Source organism: Microcaecilia unicolor, chromosome 4, assembly GCF_901765095.1.
Source record: "Microcaecilia unicolor chromosome 4, aMicUni1.1, whole genome shotgun sequence".
In the NCBI taxonomy this organism is placed as follows: Eukaryota; Metazoa; Chordata; class Amphibia; order Gymnophiona; family Siphonopidae; genus Microcaecilia; species Microcaecilia unicolor.
In genome coordinates, this window is record NC_044034.1 from 92,275,202 (window position 1) to 92,298,340 (window position 23,139).

Below are 23,139 nucleotides of genomic sequence, written 5' to 3' on the forward strand. Positions count from 1 at the left end.
ATACCTTTCAGCTGATCTTTAAACACCAACTACTTACATAATCTGCATTTGAAAATTAAGTGGTTATATGGAGAAAAAAATCTGAGTCGTTTCCTCCTTTCTTCTGAAATCTTGAATTTTCCTTCTGCGAGTTCTGAAAATGGTGATATTGGTGTGGGAGGAGAACTGGTTATGACATTCTCATAACGAAAGGAGTCAGGTCAATTTGCCTTTATATAGAAGGTTGACCCCCTAGCAGTAGTAGAATGAAACTACCACTAGGGGTTAGCATTGCCATTTTGACACCTGAAGCAGAAGCAGAAGGGAATTGCTCCTTCCTATTCCACTATTACCCCAGGGATGGACCCCAAGTGAGACCAGCGTGAATAAACATGTGGATAAAGGTGAGCCGGTTGATGTAGTGTAAATAGATTTTCAGAAAGCTTTTGATAAAATTCCTCATGAGAGACTCCTGAGAAAATTAGAGTCATGGGATAGGAAGCAAGGTTCTGGTGTGGATTAGGAATTGGTTACTGGACAGAAAACAGAGGGTAGGGTTAAATGGTCATTTCTCTCAATGGAGGAGGGTGAACAGTGGAGTGCCGCAGGGATCTGTACTGGGACTGGTGCTATTTAACATTTTTATAAATGATATGAAAACTGGAACAGCGACAAAGATGATCAAATTTGCAGATGATACAAAACTATTCAAGGTTGTTAAAACACGTGCGGACTGTGAAATATTGAAGGAAGACCTTAGGAAATTGGAGGACTGGACATCCAAATGTCAGATGAAATTTAATATGGACAAATGCAAGGTGATGCACATTGGAAAGAATAATCCAAATCATAGTTACCTGATGCTATGGTCCACTCAGGGGTCAGCACTCAAGAAAAAGATCTGGGTGTCGTTGTAGATAATACGCTGAAATCTTCTCAGGGTGTGGCAGCGGCCAAAAAAGCAAACAGGATGCTAGGAATTATTAGGAAAGGGATAGTGAATAAGACCGAAAATGCTTTAATGCCTTTATATCATTCCATGGTGCGTCTGCACCATGAGTATTGCGTTCAGTTCTGGTCACCATATCTCAAAAAAGATACAGCAGAATTAGGAAAGGTTCAAAGAAGAGCTACCAAAATAATAAAGAGGATGGAACGCCTCTTGTATGAGGAAAGGCTAAAGAGCTTAGGGCTCTTCAGCTTGGAAAAGAGACGGATGAGGGGAGATATAATTGAGGACTGCAAAATCCTGAGTGGTGTAGAATGAGTAGAAGTAAATCGATTTTTTTACTCGTTCCAAAAGTACAAAGGCTAGGGGACACACGAGGAAGTTACATGGAAATACTTTTAAAACAAATAGGAGGAAATATTTTTTCTCTCAACAAATAGTTACGCTCTAGAACTCTTTGTCGGAGGATATGGTAACAGCGGTTAGAATATCTGGGTTTAAAAAAGTTTTGGACAAATTTCTGGAGGAAAAGTCCATAGTCTGCTACTGAGACAGACAAGGGGAAGCAACTGCTTGCACTGGGATTTGTAGTATGGAGTGTTGCCATGATTTGGGTTTCTGCCAGGTACTTGGGACCTGGCTTGGCCACTGTTTGGGAAACAGGATACTGGGCTAGATGGACCATTGGTCTGACCCAGTATGGCTACTCTTATGTTCTTATGTTATAATATGGATGCCAACGGGGTGTAGGGTGGGAGGAAGGGGTTTGTACTGAAGGTATCATGAAGTATTTCTAGTACTATATTTTGGCTGCTGGACTGACACTAATTATGATTTGCACATTCAAATCTGGGAGTTTGGGGAGTCACGTGATGCCAAGCTAGGAAGCAGGGTGTTGGTGAGGTGAGCTCCCCAACCCTCTCAGTAAAAACCCATCCTGGGAACATCTTCTTATGTTGCACTACCTTATATACCTTATATATTTCACTTTGTGGCGTGGGATCGTCTTAAAACAGCAATATGACCTCAAAAATACCACGGCAGAAGCAGAATCGTGGGTGAATGACAGAACCCAAGATGGTGGAGGATGATTTGGCTGGCCCATCGACTATCAGTTTTGCCTGGGCACATGAGATAGCGCAGGAGATTCAGATATTTATTAGAAAATACATTTGATTAGAAAATGCAGCGAATTGTGGATAAGCTTGATTCAGTTGATAACAAGTTGGGTGCGCTACAAGACCTTCAATCCTACCAGCAGTGTCTTTCAGACGCGGAAGATTCTATACACAGACAGGAAAATCAACAACAAGCAATAACTGACAAGATCACCAAACTGTAAGAGAAAATTGACCTGCAAAATAGGTCGTGATGGGCTAATCTACGCTTGGTAGGTCTACCGGAGACGATTTGAGAAGTGGATGTCAGGGTCTTTCAGGAACGCTGACTTTCACAATCACTACAACTACTAATAGGATTAGGCCTGCTGTGAATTGAGAGAGCACATCAACTATGGCCCTTACAGGATAAAGAAGCCAGACCTCGAACGTTGATTTTCAAAATCCTAAACTTTGCCCACAAACAGGAAATCCAATGGACCATTTGGTTGAAAGGGCCTCTTCAGTATGACAACCATAAAATCCTATGTTTTCAGAATTTTTTGGTGGCGGTCTCAGTGAAAAGAAAATCCTTCAATACGGTGTGCTTACTTCTCCATACAAAAAAAGATATCATTCGCCTTACAATATCCAGCTAAGCTGTGAATCATGAAAGAACATAAGCCTTACTTTTTCATGGCAGCGGGAAAGGCCCTGTCTTCTGCCCAACAACTACCAGAAGTAACCGAGGAACCATGATGATCAGATGGTTGTTTCTGTTCTTAAATTAAGGCACTGACAGCGCTATTAGAAAATTATCTTAACGTTTTTGACAACAGTTCTTTTGTGGCAACTATAGTGCTGCTAGATTAACTAGAATCCTGTGGGGAACTCATGGATGTCAGATCTGAGTTTTGTGACTTTCTGGAACAGTACTGGATGGAACACGATGGTTGGTAGGCCGCACAGTGTGGGCTTACTACATCTGTGCCTTTAGTCAATTGACTTTCAAGGGATACATGATCTACAATGTTCATATCATGACTGTTCTTTAACCTTAAACCCTATCCTTCTCTTACTTTTACTCAGTGTTCAGTCGTCTCATTTTGAGGTGCACACACTGGATATGTGTAGGTGGGGGAAATTTGCTTGCAAAAATCGCTATCAATGATAACATACCATTATTGGAAGGTGCAGCCTAATGTTGAATGCTGCACAAAAGTTATTATATTGGCTTATGGATGTTTTGAAAAGTTGAACATCTAGCATGGTTAACTCTTTACTATATTAGTTGAGTTCTCTGGGCACATGAGTGGATGACCAAGAAGATTGCATGCCAACTGTAATTTCAAAGAAGCAACAACTCTTGCTACATAGATTTGGACACGAGCTTATTGCGATTGAAAGAATGTACAGTTGGAGTCCTGATTAACGTATATTTTCTGTCGAGAATGTTTATTATTTATTTTTCTTTGGTTAAGTATTGAAGCTCTGATGCATCACTCCCTTGTACAAGTTGTTTGGGTTCTCTTGAGAGGTATTACTAAGCATTACACTTTGCTTACAGATAGGATCATCTGTAATTTTGCAAATTTGTTCTGGATTTATTAATACTTCTTAAAGTTGTTCTGTTTACCTTGCTTTTTAGGAGTGCACCTTGTTTCCTGTTTATCCCAAGCTCGATCTTTTGGGGGGGAAGGTTCATCTCACAGTGACTTCGGTCCTTTGTATGGACGGGGGATCAATAACTGGGGTTAGGATGGGTTTGGTGTGACAAGGGGGCAATAGATTGTTTGGATTGTTAGAGGGGTTTGCTCTATGGTGGTTTATTGCTGGGTTATTTTGTGTTTTGTGTGTTATGAGCACAACAGTGAACCTGATCAATCTGTTTTCTTTGAAAAACTGAACGTTTTCTCTTTGCGTTTATTTATATTTTATTGGCATTCATGGTGTCTTTGGGTCATATGCAAAGAAAAAACAAAAAAGTGTCTTTTTTTTTCTTTCTCTTCTTTCTCACTATGGCAGGATTTCTCACACCGAGATCCTAAAAGGTCAAGGGTGTTCTGGGATACTGTTCAGTGGTGGAGGCTGCTGGCTGGGACCGCCTCTTCTGCCATATCACATTTTTGCCTGCCGTGTGAATCTCATAGTTTTCATACATGATAACCCTTAAAATTGCTTCAAGGAATGTTGGGGGGGGGGGGGTAAGCTCACCTATTATAAAAAAATACTACAAGCTCTGCACTGACAGTGGGTCGATATAGCTTTTCTACAGGAAACACACCTTTCAGGTGAACATCAAAAGTTTCGAAAATTGCAGGTAGGCCACATGGTAGAATCACCAGCGTTGAACCGGAAGGCTAGTGTATTAATTCTATTCCATAAGAACCTAGATGTACAAATACATAAAATGACCCAGAGTGCAGATGGTAGGTGTGTGTTGGTTTAGGTCACCATATCCCACCACAAATTTGTGTTCTGCAATTTTTATGCACCCAATGTTTTCAACAACCAAATGTTCCGCAAATTGGTAAAGCTTCTGGCTCCTATCACAGATAATAATATGATTCCAGGGGGTGATTTTAATGTAGCTTATGATCCTGTGATTGACAAGTCCCACCCACCTAGTTGCACTCGATTTGAGCTGGACAAAGGACTACCCCTGCTGTGTAGCACACTGGACCTCATTGATGTTTGGTGTACACTACACCCAGGTGATAGGGACTTCACAAATATGTGCTGAGCATATTCCAGCCCGCACTGACTATCAGTTGGTTTCCAAACATTTATTCTCCAGTATTCCGCAGGTAAAAATTGGACCATATGGGGTCTCCGTTCATGCTCTAATTTGGTTTCAGCTAAAACTGGAGAGGAACGATCGTGGGTTTTATCACTGGAGGTTTTCCTTAGATTTATACACTGACCCCCACTTCCAAGACTCGGAGGTGGCAGGAGTACCATTTCCATAATCAATACTTAGATAGGTCTATTCTTTTTTTGGGATGCAGCGAAAGCTGTTTTGCGTTGAGACATCATTGCTTATTTCAAAAGGAGATGCAAAATGAGAGATCAACAAATTCTCTGCCTGGAAACTGCTATATGTAGATACAGACGCCTTTTTGGATTGGCTCCCTTGGCTCATAATGCGGCTCTCTTACTTAACAGTTAAGGTTGATCTTAATACATTACTACATCAACGGGCAGTAAAATTGTTCACTTACTATAAATATTAGTTATACCTTCATGGTAATAAAAGGCGCCAACAAGGTGTCCCATTTACATCAGACAGATGGGACTTTAACACACTCTGATATGGAAATCAATTCTATTTTGCCGATATTTTGAGTCCCTTGATAGTGCTGATACTATGCCAGAACTGATTTACTTGGATAATCATGATCTGCCTAGCATAAGTCCAACTTGGATCAATATGCTAAACGTGCCTTCGTGCCTTTCACATTAGATGAGATCCAATTTGTGATAAACGCTAGCACCTTGGGTAAGACGCCAGGCTCAGATGGCTTTAGGGCAGAATTTTACAAACTGCTTTCCACCCAGATCAGTCCCCATTAAGCTGCAATGTTTACCTCCATTGTTGATACACAATGGATGCCAGACTCCTTAAAGACTGCACAGGTGATAGTTTTGCCTAAACCAGGAAGAGATCCATTATACCCGTCCTCCTACTGTCCCATCTCCCTTCTTAATTTCAAAGCCAGGAAGAGATCCATTATACCTGTCCTCTTACCATTCTATCTCCCTTCTTAATTTTTAAATCAAACTTTTTGCCAAGATTCTGGCCAACCGCCTTGCTAAGGTTTTACCAACATAGGTTGATGAGTCCCAAGTTGGGTTTGTGAAAGGCCAAACAGTTACTAGGAACATCAGAGCCAATTTTGCCTCAGTAGATCAAGTCCAAATAGAAAAAATACAATCCCTTAACCTGCCCGAAATGCAATTTAGATGCTAATTCATTTTATCATGCCTTTTGGGCCTGCCCTAGAATCCAAGTGTTTTGGAAGGCTATAGTTTGTTACTTAAGTTAACGTCTCCATTCTCTGGTCTCACTATCACCACTGAGTGCATGCTCAGGCACAATTCTCCTGCATTTCTACCCTATGATCAGAGATAATTGCGTGCTTAAATTTACATGCAATTATCTCTGATCATTGGTGCGGTAAAGCCCCGTGCAGTTCCAACGCTATTTTAGAGCACTCTTTGTAACAGCGCAGGGCTTTTGATCATCTGGATGTCAAAGAACACATTAAGCCTTATCTGAAACACTTTATACTGACTGCCTGTAATAGTGCATTTCTTTTAAGCAGGCTACATTGGTTTTTAAATCACTGACAGGAGAGACACCCTAGTACCGGAGGAATTTGTTGAAGATGTATGAACCTTTGGGTATGATTAATTAAAGTTGAAGAGCACTCCGTTCCTTGAAAGCTAAGTTGTTAAGACTTTTTTTTCCTTTTGTCACGTTTAAGTTTGTTGAACCAGAAATTGCATACAAGTGGAGTTTTAAATAATCCTTCTGAAATGTTTTTTTATGCTTATGATGAGTATTTACCCTCGTTAAAATCCTTTTCACCCTGTAAGCTTTTTGCAACGGGTGGAGGTGAGGGAACTGAGGCTTTTTCTCTTTTAGAATTTTTTGTACACAAGTTGTTTTGAAGCTTGGGAAAGTACTTCAGCTAAATATATGGGAGAGTATCTTTGAGGTTTAATGTGTTAATTTGAACCTTTGGGAAACCATGCTCCACAGGTACTAAGAGACTAGTAATTTTGACTGTTGCTGAAGAAAGGCTCGCCAAGGCAGGTGCAATGGGATTCTTAATAGCAAATCTACTGTTTGTTCCCAAACTCCCAGAGGATCTTGGCAAATGTTGAAGTGGTATTTATTTGTTTGGGCTCTTAGGAATAAAGTGTAATTCTCCGTCATTATCCTGTGATTTAAACTGTTTTGATTTTAGCTAGTGGGTTTGAATATGGTGTTTCAAATGATGTTAAGTTTTAAATTTGATTGTGAATTCATGCTGTCTTGCTTTTTTTATGGATATGTCTGTGAGACATTGAAAACTGCACTGAGCAGGATAGTGCATAAAAGTAATAAATGAAACAAATTTGAAGCTGGAATGTGGGAGGGAGGAAGAGAAGGTGGGAATTGTGGCAGCCTGCGAAGATGGATGTAAAGCGTAAGCATTGGGATGAACACTGGGAGAGTGGGGAAAGAAGCAGATGCTGGGGAAAGAAGAAGCAGATGCAATAGAGAGAGAAGGAAATGAAAGGCTGGTGGAGACAAGGAACAGGGAAGGAGGCATTATGGAGATGAAAAAAGATATCAAGGAGGAGGAGCATAAAAAATGGAGCAGACAGGAGACAGAAAATAAATGGAAGTGTAAGGAAATAAAAATGGAGTAGCTACAGATGAGGACGCCAAAATACGTGACAAGAAAGAGACACGATGAAGAAAAGGCATAGTTAAGCTCTGGAATTCATTAGCGGAGGATGTGGTAAAAGCAACTATCACAGGTTTATGTTTATTCAGATTTCCTATACCACCTTTCATTATAAAATGCCAGTGGTTTACAAACTAAAAATAAACAAAAAAATGCCAAAACAACTTGATTGGAAAGCAGAATCAGGAGAGAAGAAAGAGACAGAGAAGAAAAGCACAAAAGAGCAGCAGGAGAAACAGCCATGTTTGCAAAACCCATCGAGAATTGCTGGGATCCTATGAACTGACAAAGCAAGGGAGAAAAAGTATGCCTTAAAACAAAACAAAACCCTTCATGGAATTTCTTGTAGGAAGCCTCTGCTCACAGATTGAGAGCTTAACATGTTCCACAGAGGGAGCCAGGAAGAAAAGGCTGAATGTCTTGTGGATTCAAGTCTTGCTTGAGGAACAGGAGGTAGAGAAAGTCAGTGATCATGAAGCGAATGAAGAAAGCAGGGTAAAACATGAGATACGCATGGAAGAAAAGCAGCAGGGAATACCAGAATGTAGGGGCTCTTTTTACTAAAGCTTGGTGCGTGCTAACAGACATTAGTGTGCGCTGTGCCACCTGGTCCGTAGGTATAAAAGAGGATGCACAGCATTTAGCCCACACAAAGCTTTAGTAAAAGGGCCCTGTAAAGTCTTATGGGCTAAAACCAAGACCTTGAATTTAATCCTACAACTCTTCTGGCTTTAATACTGGTTAAGAAGGTTATCTTGCAACACTGGGTGAACAGGTCTCCCCCCACCCCCAGCAAAGCGATATGCCAGCATGCTACAGATGGTAATGTAGGAGGGGGGACCTTCGACCCCACCCAAAGGCATGCCCATCCATACGTTAGCTTATGGAGTAATTGTCATGCACGCTTGTTGCAGTTATCCACCAGTAAAAAGCAGCTGTGTTCATGTGCATTGTGGTTCAGCCTCAGGGAGGGGAAGAGGGAGGAGGTGGGGAGGGGATTGGGGGCAATTGCTTTTCTGTTTTTGTTTTTTTTTTTTCATCTTGTTTATTAAAAATGGAGAGTAAGACACATTTGTATTATCTCTTTGTAACTCTGGTCGGCAATAGTAGTTCTCTCGTTGTCCTGACCGGGTCACTTCTTGTTATCTGTACCTGTATAATGTGTGTGCACTATGGACGCGCTACTTTGTACTATTCTGTTGCCTGTACTACATGATTCGTGTTTTCTGTTGATAATAAAAACCATTTCTAGGGTGGCTAGCTATGTACGGAGTCCATCAGCTTCTCTCTGCATGTCACACTTTCCAGCTACATCTTCTCAAATAGCCTGCAACGCCATCTTTATTTTGTTATATTTATTCCAAAGGACTTTGGAAGAATCTGCCCGAGCACTCTATCATGTGGTTGACAGAGATTTTAGTGTAAGAGTGACAAGCAATTGGCATTTGCAAACATCCTGTTCCAATGATGGTGGAAGAAGACACAAACACATAGTTTGCAGTAGGTCAAAGTAGTTATGATAAATAGAGCTTCTCTTTGCAATGGAGGAGTGGCCTAGTGGTTAGGGTGGTGGACTTTGGTCCTGAGGAACTGAGTTCAATTCCTGCCACAGGCAGCTCCTTGTGACTCTGGGCAAGTCACTTAACCCTCCATTGCCTGCCGCATTGAGCCTGCCATGAGTGGGAAAGTGTGGGGTACAAACGTAACAAAAAAAAATATTGGCTGGAACAGAGAAGTACAGTGGTGCAAATATACCTGTGAACATACTAAGTGAAGGGAAGTTTTCAGCCCATGTAATTTACCCTGCTATTACATTACCTGGGCAAATTGCTTTCAACAGTACCCTAATAATGCCTCCACTCTGTTTATATCCTTTCAGAAGCACCAAAAGGAAATATTGTTCTGCTTTCATTTGTGAAGCTTTATTCGTGTGTAACAATTTGTAAATTTATACCTTAGATACACTGCCCTTAAACCTTAATCTTTGGGACTGTCCACCCTTGACATCTCTGGTCTGTACTAGAGGCAATGGAAAGTGAAAATGACTTACCCTACCTTCCTGTTTCAAAGAAGGGTGACCAAAATGATTAAGGGGGTGGAACTGCAATCATATGAGGAAAGGCTTACAAGGTTAGGACTCTTCAGTTTGAAAAATGACAGCTGAGGGGGGATATGATAGAGGTCTACACATATTTAGTGGTGTAGAACAGGTAAATGTAAATTAATTTTTTAATCTTTTAAAACAGTACAAAGCCTAGGGGACACTCAAGGAAGTTACATGGTACTATTTTTAAAACAAACTGGAGTAAATATTTTTCATTCAATGAATAGTTAAGCTCTGGAACTATTGCCAGAGGATGTGGTATCAGTGGTTAGTGTATCTGGGTTTAAAAAAGGTTTAGGCAAGTTCCTGGAGGAAAAGTCCATAGTCTGCTATTGAGCTAGATATGGGGAAAGCCACTGCCTGTCCCTTGGATCAGTAGCATGAATCTTGCTACTAGGTGGTATTCTGTCAAGTACTTGTGACCTGAATTGGCCACTGCTGGAAGCAGGATACTGGACTAGATGGACCTTTGGTCTGACCCAATATGGCTATTCTTATGTTCTCAGCCTGCTGCTCCAGAGCTGGCAAGATACTCAGTTCCATGAGAGAGACTTTTTACCAGTTCTGTTTTTCAACTTTTATCCCCAATTCAGTGTTCTCTTTGTAGTCCCTGATTGAAATCAGTGCTTCAGGTTCCATAATGTACCAGGTTGTCAGAAATCCAGGACTGGCTCAGAATTTCCCTCCTGGAACTGGGTACCTTGGTAGTTGTCCAGCTCACTCACAAACTATTACTGCTATCATACCTACAGTTAGGCTCTGCACTTTTCTCTGCTCCTTCTAGAAAGATGAAACGCAGGGTGGGGGGAAGGGAGGAAGGGATGAGGGCAGTGGTGAAAAAGAAGTAAATCTGGAGAGGGGCCCATGGTAGGGCTGGGGGCCCACAAATATATATGCCTAGGGCAGCAGTTCCAAAACTATGCGCTGCGGCACCCTGGTGTGCCCCGGCAAATCCTAACCTCCCTCCCGCTGCCTGCAATTCAACATTGCTCTCTACTTTCCCATCCTGCATGTTCGGAACCTGCTGCTTCCTCCTTCACCACTGCTGCAGTTTGCAGCTTTTTTCAGGCTGTCCGCAATTCACACAGGCATTGCATCAGAGAGGGCCAGATGTGGCAGAGGGAAGGCCCCGGAGTGCCTGTGTGAATTGCAGACAGCCGAAAATGTAACCTGCAAGCACTGCAGCAGCGATGGGGAAAGGAGAAGGAAGCAACAGCAATCCTTGATCTGGGGGAAGGAAGGTAGCCTGCTAAATGCACAAGACTGAAAGTTCTTTGGGGAATTTAAAAAGACTCCGACTGCTTTTAAACTCCAATGTGACCTGGAAATGTATGCCCTTCTCTTCATCTGCCAGGTTTGTAGCTTGAGTTTTATTAGACTCTAAGCTCAGTACTGAAGCCCAGGTACTGGGAACCACACTATAAGCTACTAGTGAAAAAGGGGTTTAAAAAATAACAAACATGGATCGGTGTCTGCAACTATTATAGAATGCATCAGCTCATTAAGTCAGTGTAAGTAAATCTTTGCATTGGCTCCCAGTAGTCCAAGTTATGTTAAAAAAAATCTTGGCACTGGCCTTTGAGACTGAGGCTGTTCACCACACTTCTTCAGCTGTTACCCTACGTACACCATCATACTCTCTGCCACAAGCCTGCCTAGTCATGCTGGCATCTAGGAAACTGCACTTCATAAGCAACAAAGCAGCAGACAACTACCCCAGGGACATTTTCAGCCCTCTGGAGTTCCCTGCTACTTCAGACTAGCTCCTAATCTTCTAGTCTTCAGAAAACTATTGAAAGCATCATGCTTGAAGCCGCTTTCAGGCCTTAAAGCCAAAATATGGTTTTTGAGCATCACTCCCTGGCCCTTGGGGAAGGCAGAGTTGTGCTGGACGTATGGAAGGAGGGAGTCTGCAGGGAATGGAGAGGTGTCCTGGAATTATGGGAGGAGAGGGGCTGCAGGGAATGGTGTGCTGGATGTTCTGGGAGGAGGGGGGCTGCAGGGAATGGAAATATATGCTGAACTTTCAGGGAGGAGAGGTATGCTGGAGTGAGAGGCCCCTAGGGGGGGCTGCAGGGAAAGGGAGACCTACGTGGCAGAGGGGGGGGGGGGGGGGAGGAGACCTATGTGGCTGGGGTGGGGGGAGGGTTAAGGGAAAAACACAAAACAGGGCAAAAAAATACCTGTAGGGAAAGCACAAAAATAATTGACTACCTACAACACAGTGTGAGAAACCGCAAACAGCTTGTTCTGTCCTCACTACGGATGAAGAGAGACTGATGGTCCTGAACTCTCACGGCGGGTGGGAAGGCACTCACTCATGCGCTGTGGGAGTGTTGTCGCATGCTCTTAAACATATAGTATGCTGCAAAAGCGTTCCGCACTGGACGATGTGAATGATATCGCCCACATGTGAGAATTGTCTGACCTGCTTGTCCTTGAAGAATACCTTTCTCTGGCTATTAGTGATACCTCTCCTCCTCATTCAGGTATAACACTAATCAGCCCTCCTGCTGTTTCATCATGCTTGGCTGCCTTGAGGTTAGTCTTTTGAAAGTGAATTTCAATATAGTTTTAAACCATTTTAATGTACAGTGCAGTCAACTGATTGAGCCTCCGACTATTCTTCCAATATTTTAAAATCATCTTTCATTTTATTTGTTCCCTTATGACATATACTCTGCTTCAGATTTTCATGGTCCACTTTTTCTTCTCTCATAACGCAAGTACACCAGCAATGAAGACTGGAGCTAGCACTGGTCACTTTCCCTTCACTAGAGTGTAGAGTTCCCTGACCTTCACTTTTGAAGCTGTTTTGTTTAAACAATTTCTCACCGTTTATAATAGTCTCCTGTGTGGAACAGTGTTAAAGGCTTAAAGTAATCTGAATAGGTCTCACCACCTACAATTCCTGATCCTACTACTCTTTGTTATCTTAAAGAACTCAATCGTGTGTTTACAAAGATCTTCCACTTGGGTCATCTATTAGCTATGTATCTGTATGACCCTTATTAATCATTCATTGAATCCATGTATTGAAGTCTCTGTAGTTTACTTGTAAAATAGTACGTACAAGAATTGCATTATTTAATAATAATATTAATTTTCTTTATATACTGCCTTTTTCTAGCCTAATATTCCTCTCAAGGGTTATAGCTACTGTACAGAATTTCTGCTTTCATTCTTCCAAGTATTTGGACAACTATGGAAGCTATTCAAAGAAGGGATGGGAAGAGTCAACCTACTGGCTCAGTGGCAGTTCTACTATGTAGAAGACCTGGGTTTGAGGTCTTCTGCTCCCTAAGTCAGCCGCAGCCAGGGATACTACAGATGCATAGATATATAACTTAAACAAATATAACAATTTTCATAGGACTGTGTTCATTAGGAGCTAGCTAAACTAAATGTGGACATAGCGACGGAGTCGGATGGCACATACACGAAGGTACTAGAGAAACTTAGAGAAGTTCTGTCGGCTCCGCTAGCTGACATTTTCAATACTTCTCTAAAGTTGGGAGCGGTCCCAGAGCACTGGAGAAGGGCAGATGTAGTCCTTCTCCAGGAAAGTGGAAGGAAGAAGTTGAGAACTACAGAATGACTTCTGTGGTAAGTAAATTAATGGAACACTTTTAAAACAAAGATTATTAAAGTTCTTGGAATACAATGTATTACAGGACCCAAGGCAACATAGTTTCACTAGAGGAAGGTCTTGTCAGACAAATCTGATTACTTTCTTTAACTGGGTGCCCAGACAGCTGGATCGAGGGAGAGCGCTACATGTGGTGTATTTAGATTTTAGCAAAGTCTTTGACACGGTTCTGCATAGACAACTAATAAATAAACAGACTACCCTTGGTATGGGCCATTAAGTGAGTGGAAGGCGACAGAAGGTAGTGGTTAATTGAGCTCACTCTGAGGAAAAGGATTTTACCAGTGGTGTGCCACAAGGTTCTTTTCTTGAGACGGTTCTTTTTAACATTTTTGTAAGTGATATTGCTGAAGGACTATCTGGTATGGTTTGCCTCTTTGCGGATGATACCAAAAGCTACAATAGGGTAGATACCCCTGATGGTGTGGATAACATGAGGAAAGACCTAGTGAAGCTTGAGGAACGGTACAGAATTTGGCAGCTAAGATTTAATACTAAAAAATACAGGGTCATGCATTTGGGCTGCAAAAACCCAAGGGACCAGTACAATTTAGGGGAATGAAGAACTTTTGTGCACAAAAGAGGAGAGGGATTTTGGTGTGATTGTATGTGATATCTTCAGGTGGCCAGACAGGTAGAAAAGGCGACGGCAAAATCTAGAAGTTGCATAGGGAGAGAAATGGCCAGTAGAAAAAAAAAGAGGTGGTGATGCCCTGTATAAGACTCTGGTAAGACCTCATTTAGAATATTTTGTACAATTCTGGAGACCACACCTTCAAAAAGATATAAACAGGATGGAGTCCATCCAGAGGGTGGCTACTAAAATGATTATTAGTCTTCATCATAAAGCATACGGGGACAGACTTAAAGATCTCAATATGTCTACTGTGGAAGAAAGGCGGGAGAGTGGAAATATGACAGAGACATTTAAATACCTATGTGACATAAATGCACAGGAGGCGAGTCTCATTCAACGGAAAGAAAGCTCTGGAATGAGAGGGCATAGGATGAAGGTGAAAGGGGACAGACTCAGAAGTAACCTAAGGAAATACTTCTTCACAGAAAGGGTGGTGAATTCGTGGATCAGCCTCCCAGTGAAGGTGGTAGAGACAAAAACTGTATCTGAATTTAAGAAATCTTGGGACAAGTACACAGGATGAGAGTAGATGGCATGGATGGGCAGACTTGACAGGCCATATGGTCTTTATCTGCCTTCATTTTTCTATGTTTCCTTTCCAAAAGATACAAACTGTGTCCTATTAGTGAATTCACATTGTAATTTCTATGGTGTATGGATTTCTATACATTCACTTACTTGGAAATTATCCTCCTCAGTGTCAGCTGTCATTAGGAGGTTACCATTTTCATTATCATCATTTTCCTTCTCAGTGTCAACTGTCGTTAGGTTACCATTTTCATTATCGTCATCATCTTGTGTCATGGTTTCATCAGTGTCCTCCTTACTGTCATCATCATCTAATTTTGAATCATATAATTTCTCTGATCAGTATATCAACTGGAAATGATGCATAGGGGTTGTGTTTTAATCTTTAATTTGTTAATTTCAAACACAATTTATTGTGTACTACAATTGAAAACAAGTTTGGGGACTCAGTGTAGTCCAGGTGGATAACTGATCACTTGCAAAATCACATCACAAGAAAGCCTCAAGTGGATGGTGCGTGGGGGAAGCTTATACTGAAGTAACTGTCCAAAATTCCATTCAATTGTAGAACAGAATTTCTTATCATAGTAAGTAAAAGTCATTAATGTAGGAAGAGCATTCTTCAACACGATTTTTGAGGGTAAAAGGAAAGAACTAAGCTTTACCTGCTATTTTTCTTTCCTCAAGTCCTACCAGACCTGTTCAAATGTGTGGGATTTGTTCCCCTATCAGCAAGTAGATTGCACACATCATTCTATAGGGGCTCAGTTCTCCAGAGTTCTTATACCAAGTTTAAAATTTAAAAAAAAAAATTCTTCCCTTCAGAATATAATGGCTTGCAAACTGTGACTTACAGTTTCTGGCCCTCTCAAACAAAGCTGAGGCCAAGCAATGAGCCATAAATATGTAGTGTGATAAGACTTGCCTTTTATTAATTATGGATAGTGAATTCTCTGCAGTCATACTTAGAGCAGAGGGATCTACGTACAGTGGTATATGCACAGATGGGCTTGAGATTGGTTCATTGTAGTTTCTCTCAGTGGCGTAGCCAGACAGCCAGTTTTGGGTGGGCCTGAGCCCAAAGTGGGTGGGCACAAAATTTTCTCTGCTCCGCCCTACCTCCACCTCAAAATATAAATACTTTAGCTAATGAAGATCCTCAAGCTCAGTCAGCTGAAGACTTTCTCTGAAGGTGGCCAGAACTCTCTTTTACCAAGCTTGGCAGGCAGCAGCAATGACCCTAAGCCACTGATGCCAGCACCCCACACATGCTTAGCTGTCGATGGCTCAAGGATGCTGTTGCCAGAGCTTGGTAGAAGGGAGTTCTGGCCGCCTTTGGAGGAGGTCCTTAGCTGGGGATGTCTGGGAATCCTCACCAGCTATACAGCAAGGGGTAGGACTGGTGTTAGACCTGCTTGGGCCCAGGTCAGAAAATAAAGGAGGGCTCCCCTCTCCTGATTCCCTCTCCTCTTTGCCTCCCTTCCAATTTCCCACCTGCCATTACTATCACACCAACAGAACCTCACCAAATACAGAACAAGGGATCACAAATTAGAAATAAAAATATTTAGACAAAAATTGAAAAGGAACCCCAAGAAGTTAAACAAAGCATTACTGCAACACTGGAGACACAAAACATGCATTTCCTTTTCTACAGAACACAATACAAAGACATCCTATGCACATTTCCAAAAGCTAACATATTCCATTTAAAACATTCAAAATAAAATGCTTTGTTTCTACCTTTGTTGTCTGGACATTTTATTTTTCCATCTTGCTGGTTCCAATTTCTCTTTTCTGCTTTCCTCTCTGCCGTCTGCTAATTCTTCTTCAAACGGCTGTAGGCCATTTGTCTTTTCTCCTCTCTCCTGTCTGTTCCCTCACTATTCCTGCCTCTGACATGTTGGTCATTCCTTTGCAGCTCTTTTCTGCCTCTCTCTCACCCTTCTTTGTCTCCTTTTTACTTTTCAACTACCTATCAAATTTCCATCTTCTTCTTTCACCCACTAGCTCTCCCATTCCCCATCTCTACTTTCTTGCTCTCCCATTCCCCATCTTACTCCTCCCCATCTCTACTTTCTCTTTTTATCTTTAATCTACTTCCCATTACCATATTTCTACTCTCTGTACTCACTATCTCTCATTCATTTCCTTCCCATCATCTTCTCCCTCCACCCTTCTAACCAGCATCTGATCCCCTCCCCACCCCACCATGGTAGCCTTATATTTTCCTGCCCCTTCTCTCTTCATTCCTGTTAAATATTAATAGTAGTAGTCCTCTCCCCCATGGCCCAGCATTTCCCCCCTCACCACCTACTGTGTACCTCTCATCCACCCCCATGTCTATCTCCCCCTCTCATTCCCACTGTCCAACATCTCTCTCCCCTTCCCATACAGCATATCTACCTTCCTCCCCTCTACCAGCATGTCTAACATTTCTCCCTTCCCTCCACCCCTATGCCCACCATTTTGCCCTCCTCTCCACCCCTATGTTTAACATTTCTCCCCCTCTCACCACCTATCCCCATGTCTCCCTCTCCTCCACCTCATATGCAGCCAAGACTTCTCCTTTCCTGACCCCTCCACCCCTTTACTGGATCTCTCCCTTCTTCCCCATGCAGCTTCTTCTCCCCCACCATTCCATCTTCCCTCCTCCCTGTGCAGCATCTTTCCTTCCATCTTCTTCCCTCCCCCCCCCCCCCCCCGTGCAGCTGCTGTCCCCGTCTTCCCTCCCCCATCCAACATCTTTTCCCCATCATCCCTTCCCCCGTGGCGTACCACAACTTTCACCCCCATCTTCCCTCACCCTCGCAGGCCCGCCCAGCAGCGATTCCTATCGCAGGCAGCTCCTTCAGCTCGCACACGCTGCCTGCCGGCTGCTGCTCAAATCTCCTTGCAGCTACTAAGCAGCAGCACTAACCCGGAAGCCTCTCCTCTGAGCTTCCTGGTTAGCGCTGCTGCTTAGTAGCTGCAAGGAGATTTGAGCGGCAGCCGGCAGGCAGCGTGTGCGAGCCGAAGGAGCTGCCTGCGATCGGAATCGCTGCTGGGCGGGCCTGCGAGGGTGAGGGAAGATGGGGGTGAAAGTTGCGGCACGCCATGGGGGAAGGGACGATGATGGGGACCGGAGCCTCCAGAATCCCTGTGCTGCTGGGCGGGCCTGACCCCAAATTGGGTGGGCCCAGGCCCACCCGGGCCCGCCCGTGGCTACGCCCCTGGTTACTCTATATTGGGGGTGTCCACATGTGAGATGAACAGACTGCAGATTATTCAGTGTCATTAAATTCAATTTGTAACTGCTTGGAAAATAACTTGTGGGGCTCCACCATGGAGAGGAAACGAGACAAGGTGTCATTAAAAAAGCTCAATTTTGTAACGGTTTGGTAATTTGTGGGGCTCCACCAAACGGAAAAAATTAAGCATACCTTAAATTTTTACCTGTTCAGAATAGTATTGATCTCTTGTAATTGAAATTGGTGCTAGCATAATTTTCTCTGTAATTCTCTATGAACTAACATAGTGAAGTGTGCAATCAAATACTGTAAATTAAAATAAAGAATACGGCTACAAGGATGGTGAAGGACCTAAAGGCCCACATCATGTGACCCCAGTGTTGGCGGAAGTGCATTGCTGCTTTTGCTATACAGAGCACAGTTTAAGATCCTGCCTCTGGTGTTTGGATCAGTAAAGCTGAAGACCCCTTGTTATCTGGTTGATTTATGACCCAGCGGGGACATGCATAGTCTATATAGAGCATCTTAAAATGCATTTTATGTTAACAACCATTCCTCCTCTCACCCCTTTCCAAAAAATCACTGAGAATATAATCTTCTGCCAAACCCCTGGCTCATTTTTGGATGGTAGCTTGGAAAGGTACTTTATACATATTTATAATAGACTCCTATGTGACCCTTATCCACTCCCTTCTGACCAAAATTCTGCTGCTTTCCATACAGTAGAATATTTAGGGGTTCATTTTCAAAGCACTTAGACTTACAAAGTTCCACAGATTATAATGAAACTTTGTAAGTCTAAATGCTTTGAAAATACATCTCAGTCTCTTAAGGAGAACTAGGTTTTGCCTCGGCACTTTCTCACAGACCCTCCATTCCTTTCTTCATTTAAAGAAAGCTAGAACCTTGGCATTCCTTCTTACAATCATCTCATCCACAGACAGGGTACCTCAACACCTTTTCTAATTCCACTATATCTTTTTTGAGATACGGCGACCAGAATTGAACACAATATTTGAGGTGTGGTCGCACCATGGAGAAATACAAAAGCATTATAACATCCTCATTTTTGTTTTCCATTCCTTTCCTAATAATACCTAACATTCTATTTGCTTTCCTACCTGCAGCAGCACACTGAGCAGAAGGTTTCAATGTATCACCAACGACGACACCTAGATCCCTTTCTTGGTCCGTGACTCCTAACGTGGAACCTTGCATGACGTAGCTATAATTCGGGTTCTTCTTTCCCACATGCATCACTTTGCACTTGCTCACATTAAACGTCATCTGCCATTTAGATGCCAAGTCTCCCAGTCTTGTAAGGTCCTCTTGTAATTTTTCACAATCCTCCCGTGATTTAACAACTTTGAATAACTTTGTGTCATCAGCAAATTTAATTACCTCACTAGTTACTCCCATCTCTAGGTCATTTATAAATATGTTAAAAAGCAGCGGACCCAGCACAGACCCCTGGGGAACCCCACTAACTACCCTTCTCCATTGTGAATACTGACCATTTAACCCTACTCTCTGCTTTCTATCTTTTTTTTTTTTTTAATTTCCATGAAGTCTTTATTGATTATTAGTACACAAAATCTGAAACATATTACAACATGGGTATAATATTACATATCAATTGTGCACAACATAAGTCTCCGAGAGCATAGCACATAAGTAATACAAAAAGTAGTAAGAGTCTCATGCTATACCAAGAGAAAAATTTTTAACTGTGATAATATAACTAGAAAATTATTCAGAATGACCATTTCAGAACTTCAACTTTTTTTTAAATGAATTTTTTATATGAAATCCCACTTCCGTAACACTCTTGTCACTCAGAACCCCAACCCACCCCACCCCTCCCTCCCCCCTCCCCCCCTTCGGGCACCACCGTAACATAGGTCATCAGACAAATTATACATGAAGGAGAAAGGGATCCCAGGTCGAGTGCCATCTACCCAATTGATTGTGCCGTTCCGCTAGGAGTCTCTCCATCTCGCAGATGTGCCTTAATTTTTGAATCCACCTAGTAATTGGTGGAGCTGTGGGCTGCTTCCAGTGAGCAGCAATTGTAACTCTCGCTGCACTTATGGCCTGTCTCAAGAAAGTTTGCTGGGTACGAGAGAGACCTGCAGCTAGGGCAGAAAATAGGAAAAGAGTCGGGCTCCAAGGTATTGGGCTCCCCGTCCACCTCTGCAACCTGCTACGTACCGCTCTCCAGTAGGCCTTAACCTTCCTGCATGTCCACCAAATGTGTCCCATTGTGCCCCGCACCCCACATCCCCTCCAGCACAGCCCCGTCAATGTAGGGTAAATACGCTGTAGACGTTCGGGCGTCAGGTACCACCGGTACAACACCTTTACCGCATTCTCCTTAAAGGGCACAGGGGACGACACCCCCACCACAGCCCTCTCCAATTTTTCCCACCCTGCCTCCTCCAACTCCATGCCCAGTTCCCTCTGCCAACTCTTCCTGTGAAGTGTATATGTCGGGGATTGCCTATTTATAATGTGGTAGAGGCGCGATACCAACCCACTTGTCTTAGGTCGGCCTTCACAGATGGTTTCTAGTGCTGTTTGTTCCCTAGCCACTACCTCCCGAACTGCCCTTGTTTTAAGAAAAGAGGCTAATTGAAGATAGGCATATTGGTCTGACCCCACTATCGGGAACTTCTCAAGGGCCTCAGTGTACGATAGTAAATGCTCCCCGTCAAACAGTTGACCCCATGTTCGTAAGCCTCCAGTGTACCATCTTGTGAACACTCCTTTTATCATTCCGGGGTAAAACAATGGGTTGTGAGCTATGGGAGACAGACGAGATAATGTCGTACGTCGATGGGGGAACAGACTGTCCCAATTTAAGAGAGTGACATATATAGAAGGACAAAGTCCTGCCTCCAAGGATCTATGCGAGCCTGGGACCCACATAAGGGCCTCCAACGGCCTCTCACCCAGGGTGTATTGTTCAAGCTGCACCCATTGCCGATCCGGATAGTCCTGAAACCATTCCACTGCCGCGCGTGCCTGAACCGCTCTGTAGTACCAAGCCAGGTTGGGCACTCCCAGCCCTCCTCTCGTTCTGTCCTGGTATAGGACCGAGCGTGCCATACGCGGTCGTTTTCCCGCCCAAATAAAACGCATGATACGGTCCTGTAATGATGATAAGAATTTACGGGGCATTTTGATTGGGAGAGCCTGAAAAAGGTAGAGCAGGCGCGGCAGAACATTCATCTTTACTGCCGCTATTCGGCCGAACCAGGAAAGATCAAGATCACCCCATTTTCCCAAGTCCTCGATGAGCGCCCCTGCCAAGCCCCTGTAGTTAATTGAGAAAAGATTTGAGAGGTCTGCCGACAAGTTTACTCCCAGGTATCGAAGACTCCCATTAGCCCACCTAAAGGCGTAGGAGGACCCCAGCGTTCCCACGAGCTCCTCTGGAAGGGTCACGTTCAGAACTTCAGATTTGGACATATTGACTTTAAATCCCGACACATTAGAGTATTCCTCTATCTCTTTCAAAAGCCCAGGAAAGGTGGTCAAGGGATTAGTGACAAACAATAGTACATCATCCGCAAAAAGGGATAGTTTATGATTTCTCCCACCAATAGAAAGTCCTGAGATACCCGGATTGGTTCTAAGCCTGGTTGCAAAGGGCTCCATAACCATGGCGAAGAGCAGGGGGGATAAGGGGCAGCCCTGTCTAGTGCCCCTGTGTAAAGGGATCATTGCTGAGTTACCCCCATTTACTCGAACACAAGCTTTAGGAGCGCTGTAGAATGCTTGGATCCACCCACTAAACTGCGGTCCTATCCCAAAGGCCTCCATCACTTTATACATAAAGGGCCAATGAACCCTGTCGAAGGCCTTTTCAGCGTCCAGACTAAGGAGACAGAGAGGCCTCTTCATTTTTCTGGCCAAATATATTAAATCGACCACTCGCCTAGTATTATCTGTTGCTTTTCTATATGGAACAAAACCCACTTGGTCAGGGTGGATAACAGCTGGGAGCAGCGGTGCCAGACGGTTGGCCAGAACTTTTGCTAAGATTTTAACATCGGCGTTCAAGATGGATATTGGACGGAAGGACCCACATTCTGTATGATCTTTATTCGGTTTAGGCAATACCGCAATCCAGGCTTCCAACATGGAACTAGGCAACGACTCCCCCTTCCCAATCATGTTAAACAAATCCGCGAACAGCGGGGCCAATTCGGGGGCAAATTTCTTATAGAATTCGTTAGGTAAGCCATCTAACCCTGGTGATTTACATGAGGGCAAATGTTGTATAGCTTTTTGTATCTCAACTGGGGTAACTGGTGCATCGAGGGCAGTCCTCTGTTGGGTATTCAGGGATGCTAAGTCACTTTCAGCTAAGTAGTCTAATATAGTGTCCTCAGAAGGATTAATCTCCTGTGCATAGAGCTCCTGGTAAAATTCGCTAAAACGCCTCCGTATGGACTCTGAGGTGTTCAGCAGGTTGCCCCTCGTGTCCCTAATGTGGGTGACTGTTCGATCTACTTTTCGCCTGCGTAGCTTTATGGCCAGGAGGCGTCCTGCTTTATTGGTAAATTCATATGTTCGAACTTTATTTCTAGATTGTAACCAAGTTAATTGTTCGGAGTAGATAGAGTCCAGCTGGAGCCTTTGCCCGCGCAACTCCTCCAAAATTGCAGAGGAGCCGCCTGATTTGTGCTGCGCCTCCAAAATCCGAATCTTTTCCATGCACTGCGCCAGCTGGGCCCTCCTAACCCTCGCACGCCTACTAGCTATCTGTATAAAGTAACCTCTAGAGACAGCCTTCATTGCATCCCATACAACACTGAGGGGTGGGCCCGATTCTATATTAAGCTCCAAGTATTCCTTCAGGACCCTCCTACAACCCTCCACCACCTCCTTCTCCTGTAATAATTCTGTGTTAAGCATCCATTTTTTATCTTTGACCTCTGCTCTAATGGTCGGCAAAGTGATCCAAACTGGGGCATGATCAGAGATTGTGGCACTACCGATTTCTGCTGTCGGGCCTCTCTCAACTAGTGTAACGTCAAGAAAAAGATAGTCGATGCGTGAGTACGACTTATGCACAGGAGAAAAAAAGGTATAGTCTCTAGTTGTCGTATGACCCAGCCTCCAGGCGTCCAAAGTCCCCAGTGAGTTGACCAGGGAGTTCAGTGCCAGAGAATCCTTGGAGATCGGATGTTGAGGTCTCCCGGACCTATCCAACACATGATCCATAACTTCATTAAAATCACCCCCCATGATCAGGGAACCCCGGGTAAATGTAGCTAGTATGTTCTTCACTTTGGTGTAAAATGTCCCCTGTTGTTCATTAGGTGCATATAAAGTTGCAAGAGTGAGTTCTGTGTGGTCTAGGACAATTTGCAGGAACAAAAACCGCCCTCCCGGGTCCCATTTGACACTCAATATTTGGGCTGTTATAGACTTATGGAACAGCACTGCCACACCGCGCTTTTTGGAGCCATCAGCGGAAGAGGCAAAAAAGGCACTAG

At 43.4% G+C, this 23,139-nt stretch overlaps 1 protein-coding gene across 1 annotated transcript in view; it reads right to left on the reverse strand.

Moving 5' to 3' along the window:
• PHF11 (PHD finger protein 11) overlaps positions 1-23,139 on the reverse strand; it is a 154,000-nt gene that overhangs the window by 90,286 nt on the left and 40,575 nt on the right. The window contains exon 6 of the mRNA XM_030202407.1: positions 14,553-14,713. Coding sequence (XP_030058267.1) covers positions 14,553-14,713 — 161 coding nt within the window. The remainder of the gene's footprint in view (positions 1-14,552; positions 14,714-23,139) is intronic.